Source organism: Rhamphochromis sp. 'chilingali', assembly GCF_963969265.1.
Source record: "Rhamphochromis sp. 'chilingali' genome assembly, chromosome: 10".
Taxonomy (NCBI): Eukaryota; Metazoa; Chordata; class Actinopteri; order Cichliformes; family Cichlidae; genus Rhamphochromis; species Rhamphochromis sp. 'chilingali'.
The window spans coordinates 12,547,152-12,573,990 of NC_137937.1; the positions used below are offsets into that span (position 1 = coordinate 12,547,152).

At 41.1% G+C, this 26,839-nt stretch overlaps 1 protein-coding gene across 1 annotated transcript in view; it reads left to right on the forward strand.

Moving 5' to 3' along the window:
• Positions 1-1,211: 1,211 nt before the first annotated feature.
• Positions 1,212-26,839, forward strand: part of LOC308404037 (transmembrane protein 132D) — a gene marked incomplete at its 5' end in the record, with an annotated part of 31,432 nt that continues 5,804 nt past the window's right edge. Inside the window, 5 exons of the mRNA XM_080893871.1 lie at positions 1,212-1,284; positions 6,102-6,978; positions 14,890-15,027; positions 20,922-21,114; positions 22,971-23,114. Of these exons, the coding sequence (XP_080749997.1) occupies positions 1,212-1,284; positions 6,102-6,978; positions 14,890-15,027; positions 20,922-21,114; positions 22,971-23,114 (1,425 nt within the window). The remainder of the gene's footprint in view (positions 1,285-6,101; positions 6,979-14,889; positions 15,028-20,921; positions 21,115-22,970; positions 23,115-26,839) is intronic.

The window sequence follows — 26,839 nt, forward strand, 5'->3', positions numbered from 1 at the left end:
TTTTTAAAAAGCAGTGAAAGTTTCCAAGTTTCACACTGAGAATCAGAGAACTTTCTTCTCTACACTTTAAAAGAACAATAATAATGACATAAGTGTGATGATGTCAGGTCCTAATGAGCCGGCTACATCCTGGCAGAGTTTAAACTGATTGTAACCTGCACTCAACCAGCCGATGTCTGAAAAGGTTGCGATGCCTGCAGACACTGTATAGAAAATCATCCTTGATTTGGAGAGTAAAGAAGAAACAAGTTTGCTGATTTCAGTACGTTTGTAACACAAAGCAGACAATTGAGTGAAATTGCGCTGTGGATATATATTTTTTTTTAAATCGCGATTGAGGCCAAGGTTACTTTTCTACTTCAGCATTTATATTTTATAATAATTAACAATGAATATTTAATTTAAGAAAAAAAACACAAATATAAATAATCACTTCCATCCAATTATTAAAGAAAAGAAAAAACCGAATTCAAATCAAATACTGGTCCACGTGAATTCCCATTTATCCCTTGTGTTTGTTATTTTCACTAATGAGATCTGGACAGTTAGCTTCCAAAACACAAACAGACTATAGTAGCTTTACTGAATGTTGAGCGTGGGTCATCATGGACTGAAGCAGATTAAGTGATCAGAAATCCGGCACCTATGATCATTTCTGACATTACAATCAAACGCAAGGCAGGGTTAATCCTACTCGCTGCGTACTGGACGTGGCTTCCTGAGCGAGTGAACAGTGACAGATGATGAGTTTAGTACCCTGAGGATTGCGCACAAGACAGTCAGTGATCTGCTTTCAACCGTTTAACACCGCAGAGTCCCAACCGCGACGGCAGACTGGGAGACCGGCTCAATCTGAGCAACTTGTCGAGATAATTCGTTTAGAACGGCATTAATGATCCAAACGTAGCTTTCTCAGTCACACGGTTTCACCTCAAGAGCCTCACGTCTTGTGATCGGACACTAAGAGTCCCGCAAGGATCGTTACGCACAACTTTTACGCACAGCCGGGACTTGAACAGACCTCGATGCGCTTTCCATCTTTCCAGCAATACGGATTACACTACCACTTATACTCGCACAGGTGTGATTATGGAAAGCGTCCGAACTGCAGGAATGGATGAAAGGACCCTCTTCTTAACCTACTGAAGCAAAACCCAACCGCACGGACGCAGGGAACTTGCCTGGAATAGCGTGCAGAGCCGGGTGCCAAAATGAGCACGCACTGGCAGAGCTGGAGGATCTTACAGATAGTCTTTGCAACAATTACAGCAGTCATTACACAAGGTAGGTGAAAACAAAGTGGTTAGTTTGCTTGTTTTTAAATTTAAAAAAAGAAGAAAGGTGAAAAATGAGTTCAAAGTGCAATGAATTAACATAAAGATTGGCTTTCACTTAAACAGCTGAAAACAAATTATTAGACTGAACTCTCCATCATGTGTACATATTACTGAATGGAGGTGGGCCTATTCTCAGCAATGCCGTTAAAGATTAACGCATCTTCTAAAAACATAAATAATACATAAATGTCCTCATTTGTGACTTACATCTTATTCCACTGTGATACAGCGATCCAGTGAGGGTAACACGAGCACATGTGTCTTACTTGCAGGAGAGAGTGTCACAGCAGTGAGTAAAATAGCCTATTAAACATTTAGGATTAAATCAGTGAGGGGTAAAGAACTTGATGGGTTTATATTACAACGTGAGCAGTGCTTTAATGCTCAGTGCCTTTCTTGTCATGGTGGAAGTATTACTTTCTCTTTTGGCTTTCTGCTAAAAAAAAAAATTGGGGGACCCAATTTTCATGTACAGTGAGGCAAACAAGAAGCAGGCAATCTAGATTTCCAACTTGATAATGAAGAAGAAAAAGCACATCTCAAAGGCATTTGTGTAAAGCCTATAACTGCCTTAGATGACCATTTCCAGGGAATGAAGGCAGGCTGATTTGTGGGGATAAAACGATAAAAATTGAGAAATTGTGATAAAACAGATTTTTAAAGCCGCTTTAAGAGTCTCATTGGACATTGCAATCCCTACCAATCACTGCATAAGCTTAAGCCTCCCTAGATCTCTCTCTCTTGCTCTCTCTCTCTTCCCCCTCCCTCTTCTTCTTTATTTTCTCCCGTCTTTCCAACAGCAAGTCAGAGCATTACATGCCATATGATCACTAGTGCATTTATTGGAGTATTTTCGCACATCATAAAGCCCCTCATAATGCATTTAAAATGAGGGTATGATGCTTTAACTGGACTATGCAGGCTGGTAACTTTTCTACTTAAAAGTGTGTACAACCATGCTTGGTTTTGTAGCTTTGCGGTTATTAGATTACAGTTTCAATGTTTGCAATCCAATCTTTATTGTTAATTAGAAACTACCCATGAAAGGTTTTAAACATGATTTCTTTTCAATTCTAGTTTTGTTTAAACTGAATACACACTCTAACGCCCTAAAGGGTTATGGGCAGATGTAAGCAAACTTCGATCTTTGTAAATTTGCATTTCATTAGCACCCTGTTAGCACCCTGCTCCAGCAGACACCACATTGCAGTGCTTGTGCCCCTGCACGTCTTCCACCTCTTGCTGGACCAAACTTTTGCCCTTTTTCCCACTTTCTATTTGTGCTTTGTTGATTAACTTCTTTGCTGAAAGGTACTTTAACTTTGCACAACTTTTTAAAAAATTCATGGATGTACTAACAGCTTTTCTTCCCTCTGTTGCACGCTGCTGTTTATCTCCCAAGTGGACTCCTAAGTGTCCCTGTCAGATCCTAATGAGAACCTATAATGTTCTATTAAACTTAGATGCATTGGAGAGGTTAGCCAGTCAGAGGATAAACAGTCACAGTGCTAACATTAGATTAAGAAAATGCAGGTGCATAATTAGTGCGGTTAGCATGTGATCCACTGCCAGCACTTTCTATTTATAAACAGCACATTTCTGTATATGCAATATCTGATAAAAAAATGAAAAAAGGGGAAAGAAACCTTTCACGGCAGCGTGAAAGAGAAACTTTTGAGCCACAAATGAACACATCTTTCATTCTCTCAATTACTAATTCCAGCGCAGACATCCGTTTGTCTTCCATGATGCTACTGGGAATCGACTCACTTCTGCAAGCTGTTTTGCACATATGGTACAAGCCATTAGTGCGCATTAGAATTCACAATGGATGCTAGGGCTTTTTGCATTTTATTAGAATAATACAAAGATTGATTACAAGTGAAGAAATAGCGCTAAAAGACAAGCACACTGAAAATCAGTTAGCTGATGTGCAAATGAAAAACCTTTAATACAAAGCCACGAGACAAACTGCAGGGCAAAATGCAGCTCATTAGACACAAGTGTTTTTATTAAAGCTGGCGATGGGGAAACATTATTTTGAAATCAACATCTCTTCGATAAATGAAGTCTCGAAGCTGTTAAATAAGCAGACTGTTGTTTCTTACACGCACAACAGAGCAAACCAACTTCTTAGGTTAAAGTACTGCAAGAAGTGAACATGTCCATATTGATGCATAGCAGTAAAGCTCTTATTAGGTATCTTTGAACAAATGATTCAAATAAAAGAAAGAAAGAAAGAAAGAAAGAAAGAAAGAAAGAAAGAAAGAAAGAAAGAAAGAAAGAAAGAAAGCGGTATGACACACAGAAAGCTCCGTTTTTGTATCGTCTCATTTTCATTTCGGTAAGAAATCCTACCTGAAGTAAATTTTCTGCTAACATTCAGTGGTAGTGCTTGTAAATCTAATTTCATGCAGGGAGCATTTTCATTTGGACACAGAGAGGGATGAACAAAGATTTGATTATCAACAAAACGTTGGCACAAAAAATTAGCTTTTTTTTCTTCCCCCGCACACAGAAAGCACTTAACCTACATACTGTACACCACTAAGGTGGAAGCCACTGAATATGTTCCCTGCTGCAGTTTTTACAACAGTTTTTGGTGGCATGAACATCTGCATGGTAACACGTGCGCTCCCTGATTCAGCCAAGGAGGACGGGAAGCTCAGTGTCTTCAAAGTGAGTGATTTGAGAGGCTGGAACAGCTGGTGTGCCAGATTTGCTCTCGTGTTCAGGGCTGGACTCTCATCATCGGAGAAGTTTTGCTTGCACTGGCTACTTGATAAATATCTTAAATATTGGCAAAGCAGAAGGACGAACCTTCTAGCCAGTAAGCAAAACAGCTTCTGGAGTCTACTATCAAGAAAAAAAAGATGTGAAATAACAAGAAGTGTACATTAAACTCAAACATAAAGATGTGAGCTTGCATGTGGCGTACTTTACAGCGGCGATGAATGCTCCCGCCTGGAACACAGCGAGCCAGTTTATATTCACTCCAACTGGAGGTGCTGCCAGCTCTGGTATTAAATAGCACATCTGTCAGTGCCCACTGGAAGGCTAAGCCAGGATAGCCTAGATTCTAGGTCCAGATTCTGCCTCATGCAGTGTGTCACCCACTCAGTGAACATGACTGACACTATTGTCTGTGTGTGGAAGGGGAGGAAATAAACGCTGTTGTCGTCCTCTGAGGGCTGCTGGGCTGACATGATAGTGACATGTGCAGTACAGTCGCTGCCGTGCGAAGTGTCAGGCGAGCTCGACAGGCTCAATGAGGGAGGATGAAAAGCAGAAGCGGTCGTGATAGACGGACCCATCAAGAGCCGGCAGCCATGAGGGACACGCGGAACAAATTTGACACAGAAAAACTTCAAACCTTTTTCATTTGATAAATACTGATCAATAATTCAATGGCAGATAGCATTCAATGCGGCATTCACTCTCTCATGAATATACATAAGTCAGTAGTTGTAGATCTGATCTTTTTTTTAAGACACTGAGTTTGGGTTTGCTGCCATGTTCACAACAGCCTCATCCAGGTTGTTATAGTAAACATGAGTGTTTCTGTTTTTATGCGTTCATGATTCACCAAGTAGGGCAATTAGCCACCAGATCAAAAGTGCACACCCGGGTCAGCAGCTATAATCTTCATAATTCTGTCAAAATGGACACTTAATGAGGACACATGATGCATGAGTGACCTCTGCTGATTTCCAGCGCGGTAAACACTCACCATGAAATCAGATCAGGGGACATTTATGCTGTTCGATTGATTTGTCACAGCGATTGCAAAAAGGTCATTCTTTACACTTGGGATTAGTATTTACAGTACTCCTGTAACTCTCCTGTTATCACTGTACAAAACACACCGACACAGACCAGCTGGTGTACAAATGCGTACCTTAACCAGTAACCATGTTTTCAGGTGCATGCTGGTCTTTTACATCAAATCTACTTTCTTTCATTTGATATAATGATGCACAGCCCTGTTTGTCACTACTTATTCCCCCTGCCTAGAGACAATCTGAAAAGCCATTTTAATCCCAGTGTTTGATGGCTTATTTCCACTTTGTGCCAGATGTATCAGATTGTACCTTCTCATGCTATGGAGGGAAAACAGAGACACTTTTGAACATGACAACACGGCAGGCGACATTTTTTAAAGAGCATTTCGAAAAATTATTTCCATAGAAACCTATTTACTACCAGGATTAACTACCTGGAAACAATTACATACTGTGCAGAGAAAAAGGCTTTAGTCAACAAATCGATGTTGGATTGTTACAACTCGGCTAGTAACGGGCTGATCTGACTTTTGGGGAAAGCACCATCTTTTATTTGGTCTCATCCTGACTTCATGTTTTATTTCAGATTTTCTCTGTTAATGTATTTTAAGGCCACATCAAAGCAATCTGATGTGACACCAGGACACTGGGAATGTTGTCTTTTTTTCATAAAACAAATACAGTTCGTAACCTTTTACAATTCCAATAATTTGGTGACAAAGCCAAAGAGTTTAACATCTGCTCCACCTGTGCTATAGGACTTTTAAGATTAAGGCCAGAGGCCTTTTAGTCTAATATTTTAAAGTCCCACTCAGCTGATCAGTTGGCCTTGTATGACTTTGATATTCGTGTGGTTCGGGGACACTGCCTGTCTTCAAATGTGACAAAAAAGTGAAATCCTTCAGTTTTGAAGATTTATTCAGAAGTAGCATAAACGTTTTGTCCTGCAACAGTAGTGTAATTTTCAATTTTCCTCTTTCAGATTTGAGCAGTAAAGAACTGACCGACAACAAGAGCCCAGTGCCTTTCCCTGTCTTCTTGCCGGTCAGCTACGAAGTTAAGGATGCCGACTACCTCTTCCTAAAAGAGGTAGGGCAGGACTTCATGAGGAACTCCAGCATGCAGAGCCACATCCAGCCCTTTGTTATTTTACGAGCCAGCCGCCAGCCGGTGGTCAACGCCAGCTATCGCACCATGTCCGCAGAGAAACCCGTGCCTCTAGATATGGTCCAGTCTGTGAAGCTCTTCAATGCACCAGAGGTCTTTACCTTTAACTGGAAAATCCAGGCCTTTGTCCTGACGCCTCGGGTTTTCTCCTCCAAGCCCAAAGTCAGGGTGCTCTTCTATGTTGCAGGCAGGGATTGGAACAGAGGGGAAGGCGCTCTGGATGAGCTACCATGTGTGACCGTGTATGCGTTCTGGCAAACCCAGGAGGTGAGGGGTTCCTGTGCCATAGGAGGTGAGAGGGGGACCTGCATGGCCGAGCTGGTTCCTACACCTGGCTGGTTTGCTCCAGGGTCAGAGGGCACCAGTAGAGAGAGGCAGGATCCATCTGCTGGGAACCCTGTGGAGCTGTACTACCAGGCTCAGCCAAAAGTCAGAGGGAAGTGCAATTCTGTGGATGGAAGTCGGTGGGGGGGTTCACAGCAGCAGGCAGAGTTTATTCCTGTCACTCCTATGCAGAGGATTGGAAGTGTGCGTCTTCTGCAGGTGCCTAAGGGGATGGCAACGCTTTCGCGCCTCAAGCTCGGCAATGCCATCGTCATACGGACATCCTCCAAACCTCTAAAGAAGACTGACATCGCCACCTTCTACATACTCATGGCCAGCTCTGCTCAGCTGACTAACTTCACTCTCAGGTAAAATGGAATTTTTTGCCTCCCTGAAATTTGCAGTGGTCAGCAATGTCACGGCTGACCACATGCTTGCAGTATTATAAGAGAAACTCTGTCCCCGATTTACATGGGCCTGTTATTTCAGCAAAGTTGAAATCATCTGGTCAGCAAAACCTCAGAATGGGGAACCGCTCACTAATAGTATTAGTCATCTTCCCTAATTCTTACCCAAATCCTTTGCCATCAAATATAAGCGAATATTGAACGAAATGAGATTTAGTATGGATTATGACATTTGCCTGGAAATATCATAGCTGTTAACCATCTTTCCTGGAAACGGGATGGATTATTTGAGCAGCAAAGCCTGAAGACATTAAGAGCAGTTTTAACAGCAGGAGTCATCAAGGTTAACACGGAGCAAATAATATTATTTCCTTTATTTAAAGGGTATGCTCAGGATCAGTGCACAGTGCTGTAGAGTGTATGCAGATCGCGGAGATTAGTAGCATGGCTTCATCTCACTTTGCAATGCAGAATGCTTTTGAATAGAGATGAGAGCACTTGTAGAACCATCTTAAAAAGACTGTAATTCCTCTGGAGACCTCTGACATACTTGGTAATGAAGGCTAAATTTATACAGACATGTTTCAAAAAACAGCCTTCCATATTTCCCAAGAACCAATGCCTCAACCAGCTGACTAATTATCCTTAGCCTAATATCACGGCTGTCTCTCAAGACGTCAGTCTGTTACTTCCCTTTTACAGGTGAAATGATGCAACGCGGCGAGATTGGCACCTCAAAACTGGATTTAAATTAAATGCTTCCAACCCGCACTCACCGTTTCATTGATGGCTTTCACGGTCATCTGCAGCCTTTTGTTATCATCATCCAGGCGAAGATCAAACAGAAGCACGCGGCGGCAAAGCTACATTTGTCGAGGTTGGCTGTCAGCGCAGACAAGCAGAGATTTACATTGACCCGATTAGAGGCAGGTTTTACAAATTGTTATTCAAGACACTATCAGCTTTATTCCAAGTCAGTGAATTATTGTCTGACAGGAGGCGTCAAATGCATTTTCCATACAAGACTCACTTATTAATTGACTTTGTTTGAGAGTGTCGTAAATCTGTGGAAGGTGTCCTGACTTAAGAACCGGCCTTAAAGGCAGCACCGAAGTGCAGAAGTGCCGGTTCCTGGACAGTCTGCACTCACAGAATCAAATCAATACCTCAAACACTTTAGAAGTGACTTCCGCCTCGACTTGCTCATGCGTGCTTCACTGAAGGTGAGTGGGTGAGCAGACAGTCATGGATTATTAATTCCCCTTTTTTAATTCAATTGTGAATGCTGGAAAAGGACCATATTATCTGAGCTGACAGCTGTGCATGGGTGCACTTGTCCTCCTTGTCAGGAAGCAACATTTCTCTCAGGTACTCGGCTCTTTTGCAAAAGGAAACATGCAAACTTGAGTCTGAAGGTGGTTTATCAAATATTTCAGCTGTCGCTGGATTTCCAGAAGTATTATGAAATAGTTTCACATTTGTTTGTTGTTGTTGCTTTTTAAGATTAGACCATGTACTTAATTTCATTATTTGGTTTCCTGTTTGTTTTGGTTTTTTTTAGCTTAGGCAACGGAGCCAAAAACCAATCCCTGCTTCCTCTTTTTATTGTGTCACTTTTAATCATTTCTGCTTTAATTCATTTACCCAGTCATACACAAATGAACCAAAAGGAAAGCATTAATGCTGCCTCACTTCTTTCCTTTCTTCTCCTACTCTTCTGTTCTCTGGCAACATCGTTAGAAAGGAAAATGAAGTCCCTTCTGTACGTGTTGGTGACTACATCCATGTTTTTTTTAGACCATTAACTTAAAAATATTGACTGTATCTTTAAGTTCCATACTCAGTTCCACAGTGCAGCCCTCAGCCAGCTTATCAGCACATTAAGAAGCGCTGTGCATCCAGTCCTCAACAGCTGTCTGTGTGCTTTATCACTGTCTGAATGTTCCATTAAGCTTTACTTAATACTCTCTCATCAGCATGATAAACCTGTTTTTGATGGCTATAGCTCCAGTCAAGGGAAATACAAATTCGAGGTTGATTGAGAAAAGACAAGCCACACCTGTCCGTCCGTCATGGCAAAAACGAACCTGTCACTCTCAGTGAGGCTTTTGTAAAGGTCACAGATAAAGTGTTGTACTACCGTCATCGCGCTACCCACAGGAAGGGCAATTAGATTATCCTTTTTCCCAGTTGAGTGGAATGAAGTATGAGCAAGTATGAGTGTATTTTTCTGTTTTCGTCTCAACATCTATTTAAATTCAGTAATCAGACTCAGTAGTACCCCCAGCTACCCCATTCTAATGGCTTTATTTAAAAGTAGCATTGAGGCAATAAATTAACAGTGAGTTTCTGTATCAACAGGACACCGCGTCAGTGAGCTTTTCAACCACGGGTCTAATCATTCAACTCGGTGACAAATAGGGCTTTTACATCCATTTTAGTGCTGCGGTGCCTGCCATCTGGCAGGAGTGTTGGCATGAACATCTCCCCAACTCCCTAAACTGCTCCATAAGTACGATAAGCACGTTGCCGATGGCTGGCCATCAGACTGGCTAAACGGTGGACATTTGCCTGCATAATTAACGATTGCATCTGTTTCCGATTGCACTGGGGTTCACTGTGGTGCTGTGGCCCCGCAGTGATGCACTCACAAAGCTAAAGATGGGAACACAAATTATATCAGCAAAGTAATTACAAACCCTATGTAGCATCTCGATAGCAGCCTTGATGATGGAATGCATCTGGGTGAGCTGGAGGATATCTTCTAGGTCTTTGATCAAACTCAGCCTCTGTGCTCTTTGCGTTGCATGTGCGCTGTTTTGATTGTTGCTCTGTTGGCCATGTGTCTGTGATCAATCAATATAAGTCTAAAGAACACTGCATTACAAACAGTAAATAAGGAAAAGGAGAGGGCTAATGAAGGCCGAGGGCAATCGAGGCTCGCTTTGAGTGTATTTGAAAGTGTAGATGTCTACTATTGGGGCCGGTTCTCTTGTGGGCATTGTCTTGTGCGTTAGTGTTTTTAAGTGCGTGCACGCGCCCCTTAAGTGGATGAAGAGTATGCAAAAGGTGAAACAACAGTGCCACTCATGCCTTGCCTGGTCAGAAGTGAGATGGATGGCAGGTGCAGCACCTGAGAGCTGCTTTTCTCACACAGTGTCAGCTTCGGTCTCCACAGCCATCCATCTTCTCTGCCTCAGTGCCTCTCCCTGCCCGCTACCTCCTCAGGCCCTGCTAACTGAAGCTATGGACACTGGTTCATGTTCATGTTCAGAAGAAATACGCCTCCTCGAGTCACAAGGGATTCTTTTTTTTAATGCAAGGGAGCTGAGAGACAGAAAAAAAGGGGCTTTAGATAAGTCTTCTTGTTACTGTCACTTTTTATTAGTTAAACCCTGCTCCACTCAGCTCAATACACAGAGGTGTTTCATCGGCGCGCACGTTATTCAGAGGCCATTACTAGATTAACAGCCCTCCAAGGTGCTCTCATTAATACACCGAACATGCAATCTTGCTTACCTCACTCACGGTGGATTAAAGTTTTGGCCCACTGAAAGTAAACTTCACAATCTAAGTAAGCACTGTTGAAAGGAAAGATAAAAGAAAAGAAGTAAATATAATGTTCAACCAAAGCTGAGATATGCAGTGTGATACTGAAAATAGAAAAAGAAATCATACTGCAGATTTCCGTTCCATATTGCATGTGGTAGTTTGATGCAATGCGTGTAGATTGTGTTTCATGCTTTGAATTTTAATGCCCTTAAAAGAAGAATAACTGCTATAACTATAACAACCTTTTCTTATAAGGTACCCTATTTTTTGGACTATAAGGCGCACTTAAAATCATTTAATTTTATCAAAACTCGACAGTGCAGCTTATAATCCGGTGAGCCTTATGTATGAATTCTGGTTGTACTTGAGGACCTCGAACCGATTTTATGTGGTACACGGCGCTCAAAAATCTATCAAAAAATGTTTTAGTACGACTTTGGTAAGCTACGATGCCGCACCACTTGATGGATTGTCGGAGCATTACAGCTACGGCAATCAACACTGCGGTATCACTGAGAGTTAAAAACTGTCTAAATTCTTTCATCTTTAATAAAATGATCAGCGTTGCTGCTTTACCAGGTGTAACAATTAAGTTTAACATCCAGGCATCCATGAAAACGGAATTTATATAATTTAACGGGGTTAGAAGTTAGCAGGTAGTTAGCGCGCTAGTTTCCACTTAAACATGATATAGCATGTTCTGACTGAGAAATTTCTTAAAAATTAAAACGTACAGCTCTGCTATCACTTCAAACATAAACAAAGACAGAAAACTAAACAGCAGTGACTTTTGTAGGGTTACTGAAGTTGGGCTATCTGGTATATAATGATGTGCTATGTGATGGCTAGTAGCGACACAGCTATGTTAGCATAACATAAACAGTAAAGCTGGAGGATGAATGCTAATGTTTGTTTCGCTTAATCCGCCGTATAATCTGGTCCGCCTTATGGTCCGAAAAATACAATATATGTGTGTAAGTTAAACACTGAAATAAACTTTTCGGTGGGAGCATTGTTATTTTTTTTTTACAAAGATTACATTTGATAAGAAATGTGAAGACAAAAAATAATTATCATTACCTTAGATGCACCTTCCTTCTTGTTATCTCCTTACCTTCATCCTAATCAGGGACTTGCAGGTTCCTCTTTGCTCCGCTCTCATCTGCCACCTGATATACCACCAGAGAAGCCATACACCGGCAACAGAATCTCACTCTTCCTTTTGCTTTATGTGATGAGAAGTGTTCAGAGCTAGAGCTGATTTAATTCGTTTCCAGTCTGTAAGTTGACTTACATTTCTGACTTGCGTTTGCCATAGCAACCTCTGTAGTAAAACTGGGAATGATGGCAATAATAGAAGCTTCAACTGAATGCTGAATTCAGCTACCCAGAATGCTACTGAAGGAATGAATATTATAACAGTGTATAACAGAATAAATATTAAAGTGATTAACCTGTTTCTAAAAAGGTGGCTTTCAGCTGTGTGCAATTGTCACAAGTTACACCACTAGATGATTTCACCCTTTAGCTCTCCGCTCCATGTAGGAACCTGTATTAATCAGACAAATGAGCTTCTGCACTGAGCAGCTGGAATGGAAATCAGCTGCTTCAGGGTCATGACGGCGCAAGATTAAACTGTTGAAAATGATACCGTTCAGTCCTTTTTAATTACGACCTTTAACCCGTAAGCTCTGTGTCCATTTTATGTTTTTAACAGTGTCACTGTTGCTGCAACAGGAGCCAGATTTATTCATTCTGAAAAGGAATGAGGGCCATATTTCTGTCTCACATCCCAGCCATTAAGACAGCGAGTGATTACAGGGAAATGCGGCTCCACAGCAGAAACTTATGCGCTAAAATCAGTGGCCACTTGAGACCTTCTCTCCTGATTACATTTTGCATGTAATCTGGAGCAAAGGTCTCAAGCGGTTTTGCCAAAGATGTTTCTTTCCAGATTACATGTTTGCTGTGCAGATGTTGTTACAAAGGGTGGCTCAGATTTGTTGTACAAATGTAAAAAATGTGCACACGAGTAACGCTTTTCAATTAAGAGATAATGCATGCTTAGGCTGCTCTCCTGTCACCGCGCATAACAAGGGAGTAACGTCCTCTCTTCTTTTGCCTGCTTTTGAAATACAACAGCAAAGCCAAAGAAAGAGAAGCGCTCAGATTGCTGTTGCTCCTATCAAAAATTACACCTCCTCTGAGACTCATAATGCGCTCAACAGTTGTGTTTATCTCAGAGATAAACCACACAGCTTTGCATGCAGATGAAAAACAAAGAATCACACGAGGATGTTTTTCCTGAACATTCGGATACTCTGTCTTGTTCGTGCATATTCAGCAAGTCTGGCATATTTACATGTGTGCCCCTCCTGGCCTCCACAATTCTTCCAGAAGAGTATCTCATTAACATTTGACCTACTGCAAGCTGCTTATGCTGGGAAAGCCCCACGGGGAAGGTCTGTTTGGCTGCATAATGCACACCATTTACAAATTAGACACCAAGAAAACTAATACTCCATTAGTACATTTTGAATAATGAGAGCACGTGAATATAAATAGAAAGAACAATGTTTTCTTTGCACCTTTAATTGCACAGAGGTGATGGTAATTACAGGTTGAAATAAGGATAAATATATATATCACAGGTTTGTGTTTTTGTATTTTCTCTCTCTTACAATTTTCTTTACATTTTCTTTTAACTGTATGTACAGAGTCTAATAAATATTGCCTTTGATTGATGTTTTATGCAATATCAGGGTTGAGAGGTAACTTGTTCCAATTATGTGTTATAAATGTAATTAATATTTTTATAACTAGTAAGTTATATCAGGAGAAATCGTTTTCTTGAGACAAGAGAGAAAGAGTCCTACAAACAGCTTGAAGCAACAAACTAAACATACTCTCCAGCTGATGTAATTTCAACACTCGGCTTATATTTGTTATTCAAACTTTCTGAAGGTCTTGGCTGCTTTTTCACTCACTTTCACTACGATTTTCCCAACAGCCCTTGGTTTTGTGTGTGTATATGTGTGTGTGTGTTTAGCTAGCAGGCTGTCACAATACGCATAATTTGTCCGTCTTCTTTAGCTGAATCTATGAAAGAGAACATAGTTTACCAAACAAAAATTTTTGTACAAGTGGAGGACAAAAGAACAAGTAGTGGGCCTAAAAAAAACTATCTACAGCAGATAAACAGTATCTGAAAAGCCCAGTGACCAAAATGGGAACAAATCCAGCAAATACCTCACTGAACCCAATGATGAATCTGCATCATTGGAAATGGTTTCAGTGGAAAGATTGCCATTTTTTAAGGGAGGGAAATGGGAAGAAAATGCAGATGTAAAATTCTGCTTTAAATCATCATCAGTGTATATGGAGGACATCAGGAGAGAGGAGCAACGGTGAGTATCTACAGCCATCTGAAAAAGAGAGTGGAGGCTCTGTCATGGTTCGTGGCTGCATTTCAGCCAGTGGTGTTTGGGGGCTTGTCAGATTTTAATCCACCATGCAATACCATCTGGAAAGCAATGATTGGCAATGATACCAAACACATTGCCACTGTGGTAAAAGCATACCTAGATCGAAAAGCACTGGCCTCCCCAGACCTCAACAAGTCTGGGATCATCTAAACAGAGAAAAAAGGCAGCCAACATCCAAAGACAGGTGTTCTTAAAGATGTTAAATGTTCTTAAAGAAGGCTGGAGAACTATTCCTGAAGACTACTTCAAGAAAGTACAGAAACCTTACCTAAGAGAGTTCACGTTGGTCATTGACTTTCAAATTTGAATGAATCCTAAAATCTCTATTTTTGCCTGTATTTCCATTAATGTTTGTACATTAAATTACTGCACCAGTCAGAGTTGAGGCTTCTTCTTATTTGTCATAAGATTGTTGAGGCAGTGTGAGACAAAAACTAGATGTTGAAAAGTGTGAGAGCCTACAACCCTGCGAGTTACCAATACTGGTCTTTATTTTAAAATGGAATAAAGTTACCTCCTATATAATTAATGTAATTAATGCTCTATCTATTCGGTTAATCCCCAGGCCTGAATATCAACTTTATGCAGCTTCCTTCTTATTACTGAAATGGATTTATCGTGAGAAACCAGACAAGATTAAAAGCATTAATTAAATTCACCTATAAATGAATTTTAAGGTGGAAGTTTAAATCTACTGTACATGAGGGAACTATATTTAACACATTTTTTTTCACAAGAAAATTCCAAAACTCATGAAAAAAAGAAAAAGCCAGAAATGTAATGTAATGTAAAAATTTATTGCATTCTTGACCTTTTCATTTTCGACTTTTCACAGAGCAACAGTAAGGAAAGGTGTGACCTTTCGAACAGTAACACCCAGTAACTCTTTACTGTGGGACATCACTCTGGATTTGAGTGTGGATGGAGCCATCGCTGTTATTTGTCAGAGAAAGGCTCCCATACCTGGGAAAAGGCAAGTCTGTTCTCTTCACATTACTTTATATGTCACTGTAGACTATTCATGTATGACTGTTTTTTTGTTGCTGGGAAATCTATCACCGCTGATATATTTAGACCGCAGAGCTAAAAGGGGAATTTTAATGCATCGTGGGTTGCCGGTACCTCCAGCTGTTTAAAGCGGACGTGTGTCTGCATTGGAAAAGCAAATCACAAACAGTCTGTACTGTACATGTCTGCATGTATGTGGTTCATTGCATATTGTCCAGAGGGGATATACTTTAACCACTGGATGACTGCAGGTATTCTTGTAAAGAAAGTCCTTGTAGGGAGGTATGCTTTTTACCCCCCTTTAAGTCCCACTTTCTGTCTGCACTTTAATTATTTCAAGACATTCACTAACTGTGAACGGGAAGGTATTTCTAGCATGTAGTACCCTGCTTTATTTTAACCTAAAAAGTGCAAGCTACTGAGTGCATCCTAAGGCTTGATGCTAAAACTATTTGCAAGACATCTGCAGGTTGGTCTGATCAGTCGGCTCTTTGGGTTCCTAAGAAGTACTTAACTTGCTCCATAATCTCATTAAACAGGACTACAACCATTCCCTGACAACCAGCCTTTCTCAGATGTCCTTTAAAGTTCAGCCAAGTGCAGCTTCATTTCGCTTAACTGCAATGAGCTGAGTACAATTAAGAGTTAAGTCTGATAAGCGTGGCCCGTGCCTCCTGAGATTAAAAGACACCTGTTTTTTTTCCCGTCTTGTTTTTTAAAGGACAAGGCAATGCAGGGGAAAAATGTTATGCCATGGTCTGTCACTCAGGTTTGCTTATTACTGTACCTTTTTGCTACTGCCAACAGTGGAGTTGCCACAGGGATGTGTTAAAATCTACACTACCTATTTGTAATGTGTGGTTATCAGGTATTAATTGCATACTAAAGTGATTTTTTGGGTCCTTAAGTGACAGTTTGACTGCGCAGCCTCTGTTTCTGTCTCTGTTTTGTTTCCTATATTACGGTGTTATACTGAGGGCTGTGCCATGAAGTGAGTCAACTCTTCATCGAGGCAATCTCAGGAAACACTTTACAATTTTGGCTGTAACTTAATGAGTCCCAAATACTGTGAAAGACGGGTCATTTAAACTGCATCTCTAATTGTCCAGCATCACCATTCCTAGATGATCCCTTGGAGCTTGGTGGATGAGAAGCGATAGAGACTCTGATTTTTAGAAATCATGTAAAGCCTTTCAGTTTTCCTGACAAACACAAATATTCAATGCTTCGTTTTTCTCTGCTGGCAGCAAACAATTCCAGGCGATTTCATTGGCCTTCATTTGACGACCTAATCCTAAAGCAGACAACTAAAGCCTAGTAGACAACTCGATGACCTTTACAGAAGATTTGCAAAGTGTAGTAACCAGTTGGAATTGTTTTTTATTAATACTTGTTCTTTACTTAGTCCCCAGAGCGTTTACCCCACCAGGGTTGCAGCTGAAAGAATAAGGCTAAAACGGTCTTAAACACCACAAGCAACACATGAATTTGATGGAAAATGCAATCACGATGACAGTCAGATCCACCTGTGGCTTATCGATGGGGGCAAGGTTTGCCAGGTTTCCTTTGTGGTTATGGCTGCACCAATAGACACAAACGCTGGATGGAAAAAAAAAAATAGCGCAGTGGAACATTATTTTCTCGTGGCACTTCTGGGCTGCAGAAAAGTTAGCAAGAGTGCACTTGATATCCACGGGCTTGGAGTTTGCTCTAGTGTGATATATGCAGCTCTACACCGTCCATGTTTGTGATGGATCATCTGGTGCCAGCACTCACCATTTTCTGTACCATTTAACACTAATTCAGGCTAATTGCACAGCCCTCGGGTCTCTTCACACGCTAGTTTGTTTCAGAAAATTCCAGTAAAGTTTGTTGCTGACCTGCCTACATTTCCTCAACTAATACCATTGACAGCGCCACAGTCTGGGGGCCCATGGGAAATCTCAAAATTGTATCATAATTATATAAAGCATTGACTTCGTTCGGAGACAATTATCATATTGAGATTTGTATTATTATTAAATTATATAGGCAAAAGCCCATTAGGGCTATGCTAGCAGCTTTCTGAATCAAAATGACAACATAGTAACAAAGACTATGTTGTTACTAAAAGCTAAAAAGCTTTTTATTCAGACTCAAAAGCAGAGGATGACTGGTTTTCTTGCAATTCTTTTGGAGCGCATAAAATACCTTTCATCCAATTACCGGAAACATTTCCGTTACAGGCAGCACAGGTGTTAACCTCTGGATGGCAAGGGTCATTCCAAGATGTTTAAAATGTAGTGACTCATAGGTTAACCTGAAACGGTCAGGGTGGGGCCCATGGGAAATCAGAAAATTCAATCAGAAATGAATAAAGCACTGAAAATAGGCTTAGAATACAGTGGGCATGATTTATAGGCCTTTGTGCATTACCATGTGCCCTAATACAAATGGCATTATACGAAGAATGGCACTTAACTAAAGCATCCAGATTCTCTTTATTTATTTCTATTGAATAAATGTTTTGCATGGTGGTGAAAGACGTATGCAGGTGCCTGCAGAACTCTTCCAGCTCAACATATACACTTTAGATTTAAAATGTCAACTGTAAGAGTTAGATTCTGCCTCTAGAGGAATTTTAAAGAGATGTTTGTGAAACAATGTATACAACACACATATATATATATATATATATATTTTAGACCCACTATAGAGTTTCATTCAAAAATGGTAAAGCTAAGCGTGCTTTTGTGGAAGATTGCTTTGTCAGATTTCATACAACATTAGACAGCTTGCCGTAATCTGAGAAACAACACTGAATTTATTGTCATTATAGGTTTGACCTCATTATGTTGTTTTCCCCATTTGCCGTGGATTGTGACATTGTTTATTACAACTTCTTTATGGGTTAAAATATTTATTTACCCAGTCTTTTTGCTAATCCTCTCTAAAATGTCATGAAACTAACGGAACCCCTGCTGGGAGCGTCTACTGTCACACCACTATGGGGACTTCTCTGACTTTTTGCTTAGCTGGCTTTAGCAAACACCAAAAGTATTTGCTGTATTTATACATTTAAGCTTTATTTATTTATTTTTATCCTCAGTTGCAAAGGGCTTGGTGTGGATCTTAATATTTAAGTACTGCTATTCTCAGGCAGACTGCCATCCGTAAACAAGATGCTGAAGCATCCATTCCCTGTAAGCTCCACAATAAATTACAGAGGGTGTTATTTATGTGTGTGTTATTTACATAACACACACATAAAAACATCCCCCATATATTGTTGGATATGTGTGTTAATACGGTGAATACCGACTTCATACCACATAGGCATGTTTATCTGAATTAAACATATCTTGTTTTGACAGTTAACCAGAATGCGATTATCTTATTCCTGGGTCTTTGAGCGATAGCCTAAAATGATTAAATTACACTCAATCTCTGTCTAGCTCCTAATGATGGCAGCTATGACTGAGAGAACCAAACAGAGACAGCTTTTTGTGTGCCTTGTTGCTGCGCTTGGAACTTAATGAAGGAATAATAAAAAACTACTTTCAGTTTCTCCTGTTGTTACTCCAGAGCAACAAAAGGCGGCTGGTGTGCAGCCTTTTTAGAGGTCATTTTCATGCTGTGCCTCCACACGAGTCAGACACAGATTTATAACATGGACACACAGATGCAGTGAGACTGATAACGCCCATGTGCTTATGCTTATTGCGTTTTTGTCCAGCAATACATCTTTTCTGCAGCTCCATACAATGCCCGCAAATAAACCCAGGGTACTAACTACAACACGACCATGGCAGAAAATTGAATCCGTGGCTAGGAAGCTCTCTTGCAGCTGTCATCACTGAGAGGCTATTATAAGTTACACAGGCTCATACTTTGTTTTGTATTCAGGATGCCGCTGTCCTCAGACCACCTTTTATTCTACACCCATTTAACGCGACCAGCAACCCGAGGGGAGTGTCAGCAAAGAGAAATTCAGCTCTGTTCTTTTCTAGTTTAGCTTGTGAAGAAGCCTAGAGATGCAAAGCCCACTCCACGGCTAAAAAAAAAGGACTGTGTCTTGTCACAAACACTAGGATCACATCGCACTCTGAAATTTTTTTTTCTACACTTCTATCCATGGGGCCAAATTCGTAACATGTCACTATGAATTTTAAGATGAATATCTCCAAAACTCCAGGCTCAGTCTCAACTGCTTTTACTTCTTCCTCGTACTGAAAAAAGCAAACTCACTTTGAATTGAAATTTCCTTAAAAAAAAATCAACGAATTAATTAATTAAAATAATAGTAATAATAATAATAATGATGTTAGGTTTTTACTTGATAGTTTAAATTAAAGACTAAATTCATACGACAGGAGTCGCCTCAAGGCATTTTGTGATGTAAATTAGAGAGCCTACAAAAATACAACAATAATACACAGGCTTCAGTTACTATACAGTGCAATAGCTGGAGACTGTGATTCTGCTGTTGTGCCTTGTGAATGAGGAGACAGCTGAAACTAGCATCTATAACTTTATAAATCATGAAGGAACAGAAAAACGCAAAAATCACTGAAAAGACTGAGATTGAAGTTTTTATGCAGGCATTCAGGAAATGGATGAAGAACTAAATATGTGAGTCTGTTAGTATGATAACATGCTGATTTTTGTCTGAAGCCTTGCTGTGCTTTGGCCTTTTGGAGCGGAAAGCGTTGCTGTAGACTCACTGTAGGGCCAAGTTCCCTAAATTGGTTGAAAAAGCATGTAAGCACAATTGCCAAATAGTGCTCATATGTCTGTGTGGGGGTTTTTTTCCTAGTGAAAAAGAGCACAATTTTCTTTATTGTTGTTATTGTTGGCGCTATATAAATAAGAGTGAATTGAATTAAACACAGTTTATTTAAAAATCAAGTGAAAAAAATAGGACATGCTCATTTTCTGTGTTAAATATCAGCGCAATTAGTGCTAGCAATTAGCAGTAGCAATTAGCAATTAGCAGTAAATTGCATGTCGCAAACGTTAGTAAATCTATCAGAGCGCTTGATTTAAAAATTTTCTATTCTGAGAAAGGAAGGGGGTCAGTTGCAAAATTCTCTTAGTTGCCACCTCGTACACATAATATTATCACTGCACTGTCTTTGCAAACACTGACACTACTGTTTTATGCCAAAACCCACTTTGCACCGAGGCAGCGCTTTAGTAAATCTGACCCATAGCATGTAATAGACAAACTACAGAACATATTTACGTCCCATTTCTTACTGCCTTCCCTTTTCTGTTCTCTTTCCCCTCATCTCCAGTCCAGGTCAAGGGTGCCCCTTCAAACCCTTTATTGACCGGCCCTTCAAATTTACCTGTAAAATGGGCCCGCTGGTGGGCCCATGGTCAATAAAGGGTTAAGCTTGGGTCTGCCTGAGGTTACTTCCTGTTGAAAGGGAGCTTTTCCTTCCCACCATTGCCTTGGCCCCAGTTTTCAGAGTTTTCTCTCTAACAGGGTCTTTATTTTACAGTATAAAGCACCTTGAGGCACTTGTGTTTGTTTTTTTGTGTTACATACATAAAACTGAATTGAACTGAAAGTGCAGAGTGTGCCTACACATCTTTTTGTTTCTCGGTAATCCTGGTTTTGGATCAGTAAACTTTTGTGCTGTGTTTAATCACTTAACCTCAGATACACAGGTCTCTTTAGAAACATTAAAAGCTACATTATTGCTTGAACCGAAGAGCACTCGAGGCAACATGAAGCTGCGCTAACAAGAGTCTGATTATCTTCGTTTTAACACAAGATGTGTTGTACTGAAATTATAAAGCAGGTGTGATTTCACGTGTATATAATGCATGTTTCATCTGTCAAATTAACACAGCTCTTTGCTTACCACTCAGGCTTGAAAGCAGTTTGTTGGAGGTACTTCAAATTGATTTTGAAGTTGAAGAATTGAGCAGCCCTCTCGACAGCCAGGTAATCATATGGAAGCTGGAGCTACCGTCCACATCCAAAAACGGAGTCAAGACCGAAGGAGCCATGAGGATCTATACCACTCAGAGAGACTTTGTCGGCCTAGCTCCTCTCATAATGGTGAGTTAGCTGTCATCTCTCCTGTCACACCTAATCAGAGTAAAACACCAGGATCGATGTTGCCAACAGCAGAGTTTCCAATAATGCTAAGATTGCATCCTTTGAGCGTCGGTGCATGAAAATATCATAAAATGCACTTTGCTCTGATCTGTTCCTGTCTGGTTTGCATACACAGAAGGCTGGATATGCTTTGGACTGTTTAGTAAATGGCTTCTATTTTGAGCAGACTGTGACCTTGTGTTGTTGACTGTCAACTAGCTGATGTCTCCTCTGTGTTGTTCTGCTCTGTTCTAGCGTGCATTATGTGGTCATTCTCTCCTGCTAACAGCTGCTTCATGTGCTTCTATTTTGGTGCCGCAGGCCTCTTTTATTGTGCTACCTCTATTATTAACCCGTGATATAATCTCCTCTACTCAATGAGAAACATTATAGCACATTTAATTGCCGTGCTGAATCTGAGTTATCTGTCACCGGGGCCAGCTCCTAACTAAAACAGTGTTTTGAGAGATAACTTTCACATTTGTTCGACTACATATAATTGAAATATGTAATTTATACAAATAAAAGATAATTGCTATGCTTTTAATGAAGGCTTTAGTAAGATTATGCAGGCTATATGCTTCATTTCCATCTTAAAGGTGTTGAAGTGCTCAAAGCTATGTGGAAAAGCTACAGTATCCCGATTTGTAAATTTGACATGGCTCATCTCGCTGGTGGATTAGAAGCTGACCTCAGGACAAACAGGAGGAGATTTGATGGTTGGCTCAAGGGGACATTAGCGCTGACTGATCACTCTTGGCCTTGCTCCATGAACTTCAGCTAGTGCTGCTGCTCACTACTTCTATAGGAGGGGGGAGGAAAGAAAAAAGCTTCACTGATACTACCTTCACATCAGAGTTTATTTATTTCTGCCTAATTTAAAGCGGTTTTACTCTCGAGGGGGACAAGTTTCCATCTGCTTCATTTTCATACTTGGAGTGGCCAAATGTCTCTTTATATTTGATTTGTTCATTCACAGAACTGCACGGCACTTCAGCTTATAATATTCGATTAATTCAGCTTCATTTAAAGCAGTCTGTTTTCTGTTGTTTTTTTCTTTTTTTTCATAGAGAACGACACTTACCCATCTGCTTCATTTTCATGCTTTGATTATCCAAGGATTCCTACAAATAACTATCAATTTATTTTAACAAGGCACCTCACATTTATAGTGTTACGCAAATAGCCTTCATTTGTGGAATAAAGTGCTTTAGAGCTCACCTCTTAGTCACCTAACAGGTACTCAAAGACCAAGGGAAGCTATTGATCAAACAAGGCCCTAACCCAACCAATCTATGCCAAAAGACAATGAGACAAAAGGAGCCAGGAATCGAACCACCAACTCGTCCAGAAGCGGATGAGCGCTCTTATTTCCGTGACATTTATAATTAACAATGCACCGTGCATCGCAGGCAGGCTCTGTGTGTGATAAAGACTATTTTTAGTCCATGTTTCTGGGTATTTTCCCATGTGTGAAGTGATACAGCATCCCTTTGAGGGACATGCTTGTGCAGTAAAAAATCCAAGATTAGCTCTTACTTCTATGTGGTGACCGGGCCATCACCCAGCCTTAACTCTACTCCCCCACTTGCTTCCCAAAGGCAGATTGGCCTTCTTACCTCGCCACTGCTGCTGAGTCGCTGAGTCACGCTTCATCGCCCGTGTCTCCTGTCTACCTCCTCTAACTGCATCCCATGCCACTCTTATTAAAAAAATTAATAAATTAAAAATCTTTGTCACTGTGACAGTAGCACTACCACGTAAACTCTAAAACTGAACTGGAATATGAAACTCATTTCTCTTTGCTCTCTCTGCAGGACACGGAGATTCTGAACACCGCTGTGCTGACGGGAAAGAAGGTGGTGATGCCTGTGAGGACGGTAGCTGTGGAGGAAGATGGAGTAGTCACGGATGTGTCTGATTACACAGACTGTAGCTCCACTGATGAAGACGTTCTCAAGGTAGGATTTGCACGTCCCCCTTATGACTTACTTTACAATGAACAAATTCCCCGTCCCTTTGGTTTTAAAGGTTCCAAGAACAATGACAGAACAAAGGATGTGAACTTCAGTGGTATGTCCATCAACAACAATAAAGTGCTTCATATTTGGACCTTGCTTCCCTGTCCTAATGTTGAGAGGCATAAGAAAGTTGAGTAGTTTCTTTGTAATACTCATGGACAAGGTTAGTTTTATGTGTCAAGGGAAGGACAGCTGAACACAAAGACGTTGCTCCAAAGTCACTTTTACTCTCTCCCTCTTTTCCACATGGTAAAACAAACTATTAGTGAGACTTTGACAACATTTCCCATCAATCTCCCCGACAATGAACAGCTACTGTGCTAAATTGCTCACAACATGACCTCTCAATCTACCACTGTGCTTCCATCCCGCGACTTGTCCCTTTTATCCTGTATAAGTGAGCACGACTGACTGCAGAAATTGTTTATGGATGAAATTGAAAGTCAGGTGCCTAGCCTTCGAGGTCAAAGGCTCTTGATATATTTACCCAAGATTAAAAAAGAAATAGCCATGCAGTGGGCTCCAGTTCTCTGGCGCAATTGAATTTTGTAAGTTTATCCAACGGAAGCTGTCCCAGCTAATAAATAAATGCACTTGCAGTATGACGAGGTCACGGGCAGTAAGTGTACCTGTATCAAGCACAGATTTGTGCGGGTTATAGAAAAACAGAATTATGTGGAACAGTCAAGAGGACGACTGTGGACTAAAATTGTCAAGTGTTCCTCTGACTGTGAGGTGTCCACACTTGAAAAAGACCAGACTTTGAATTTCACCAGCTGGCCTTCTTTATGGCTGATTAGAAGCTGGATCTCTCTGGGTCTGATGAGGTCTTGGGGAGGGATGTCAGGGAAGATCTTCTGTAGCTTTTGAGGTGGAACATGTCTTGTCACTTCAGCAATCTTGTCAAGACCATAGCAAACTAACTGGTGAGGCTTTAAAGTTCCTCTTGAGGTGTTGACACGGATCTTGAGAAGGTAGCGCTTGGTTGCCACAGACACCTTCATACCTCCGATACCCTGGATGACAAGCATGACGTCTTCACTGCGAAGGTTGAGCTTACTTGCGGCTTTATGGGTTATGTAGTTTGTGTCAGATGCTAGATCAATTAGTGTCCCAATTCTCTGCCCATCATTGGCGATGACGTCAAGGAGCATCAGGATCACAGGGTACTCTTTTAGACCAGTCTCCTCCAGTAGACCTCTCTCTGCTGCCATGGAGTTGAAGGCTCGTGATGAGACGTTGCAGAAAGCTTTCCGACACTCCTGCGCTAGCTCTGGCGATAGTTTAGAGATGAACTCTTCTTGAACCTCCTCCCCTCAGCTCTCGCCGGACCAGACTTGGGCCTTTGTGATAAGGGTCGTGGCAAGGGACAAAGAAGGTAATGATGCTGGTCTTTGCACTCTGGTTTTCCACACAGGTAAGTAGTCTTTCTGCAGGGTTCATCGTGGATCTCGAGGCATCTCTTGCAGGCTCCAAGTTGCTGCACTGCATCCTCTTTCTCCTGTAACTTTGTGTTGGTTCGAAACCGTCTGCAGATGTAGAGCTTTCTCTTGTGCTTTGGGTCCCCACAGATGATGCAGCCTGCTGGATCAGTACTGGATTTAACTGACTTGGTACGGGCGTACTTTACTGGGAACTTTATTCTCTCCTTGGCAGGGTCGATGTCTCTCAGCTGGTCTAACTGCTCGTAGATGGACTCTTGAGATTGGAGGTATGCGAGCAGCTTGTCAAACCGGTTCTGATGAGTCACAGCGTTCTTTGGATCAGCAGCGTGGGTGAGCCAGTCTTTCTTTAGGGACTCAGGCAGCTTGCTTTCGATAGACTTTATTACCAAGAGGTTCTTTATGGCATTTGCTTCATCCAGCTCACTCAAATCATAGAGGGCCTTTTCAACTGCGTGGATAAGCTCTATAATTCTTCTAGGCTGGTTGCTACGGACAGGAGGGATAGCTTGAAGCTCCTCAATGATTTCAATGGCGATGGTGGCTTGATTTCCATAGCGGTTCTCAAGGACTCTGAAGATCTCATCGGCCGAGGTGTATGTGGACAGGCGCAGATCTTTGGCCACTTTATCATCGAGGCTATCAAGAAGTTGGAATTTCTTTACTTCCACGGACCCGGTTGGTTCACCTTGCTTTTGCAGAGCCTCCCATTCCTTCCGCCATCTGTAGAACTCACGCTGGCTGCCGGTGAACTTTGGTAAAGCTGTGGCTTTCAATTTTATGGCTGCGACCGAGGCTGCGTTGCGGACTGTGACAACTGCTTGGTCGGCATCTCTTTTAATTCTCTCTGCTTTGATAACGGCGGCCTTCCCTGACACCAGCTTTGGAAGGCAGGTTTCGAGCTCCATCAGTCGACGATCACAATCTCGCCTCTCAGCAGGTGGCGCCCAGCGGTTCCATGTCTGGTGTGCCTGCTTAGCTTTCTTCACCAGTTCTTCTAGATGGCGGAGCATAAAATCATATGCCTCCAGGGGTGTATCAGGCTGAGTGGATGTGACGTTCTCACACGCCATTTCTGCTGATTTCAGAGCAAGGGTCAGTTCTTTTTCACCATATGATGTCCACAGTGTCTCTCTGATCAGGTGCTTCACCTCCTTCAACTTCTGCTCACATTCTTTCTCCGTTTTTTCGACGTCTGCTCTCTGTTGGCCCATCAGCTCCGGTGTGCCCTCTGCTTCAAGCTCCTCGTTCGCGTCAATCACTTTGGAGCCCTCTACTGTGAGTCTCTTGAAGGAATCCTGCAGCTCCTCTACAGACATATCCATGTGGGTCCTTATTATATGGTTGGTGAGTCTGGAAAACAGTCTCTTTGCAGTGGTTCGCTCTATTTTCAGCTCTTCGAGTGACTTGGACTCAGCCATTCTGTTTTCTCGGTTGTTGATTGGACAGGCAAACGGTGTGCAATTTCCTCCAGGCCCCCAGGTGGAGTCTTCTCCGTCTTTGTGGTGAGCTTTTGTGGAGTCTTCACTGGTCAAGGCCGGTTTTTTACTGTCAAGTGTTCCTCTGACTGTGAGGTGTCCACACTTGAAAAAGACCAGACTTTGAATTTCACTCAACTTTATTTAGACCAACTAGTTTGATAGCTGGTAGGTAGCAGCAGGTAAAAAACCTTTCAACACAAAAATAAAGAACATTTCATTAACCATTCAGATAAATTACACAGAAGACAGATGAAATAACAAAATACACTTCAGTAAAGCCATTTACCATGTGGTTAACTGTGTTAATTTAACTGTGGTTCTTAAATAAATATACACAATGTGTCTTCTTTGCATTTAACACTTTTTTATAAACAATTGTATTTTAAAGTATACATTTTAGAGTTCACAAACATTTTAATAGACTTTAACTAAGGATTTTCTTTACAAAGAATTATTTTCTTTAAATCAAAACCAAACATTTATTCACTAGTTTTACGATCCACCCAAGGATTTGGGGTAACTATTTTTAATATTAATTAACATAAATATGTGGGAACACTAACTGCACAAACAATTTATTCAAACTTAAACATTCATTTTTGTCAATATAATTAAACTTAAATGCAGCAACTATTTCCCTAAGCGTAAAACATTTGCACAACTGAGCTTCCAAAGTCCCAGATACATCTGCAAAAGCAAAATGTGAACTCAAGAGCTTACCGATAGCCTGTCTTGTTCAAAG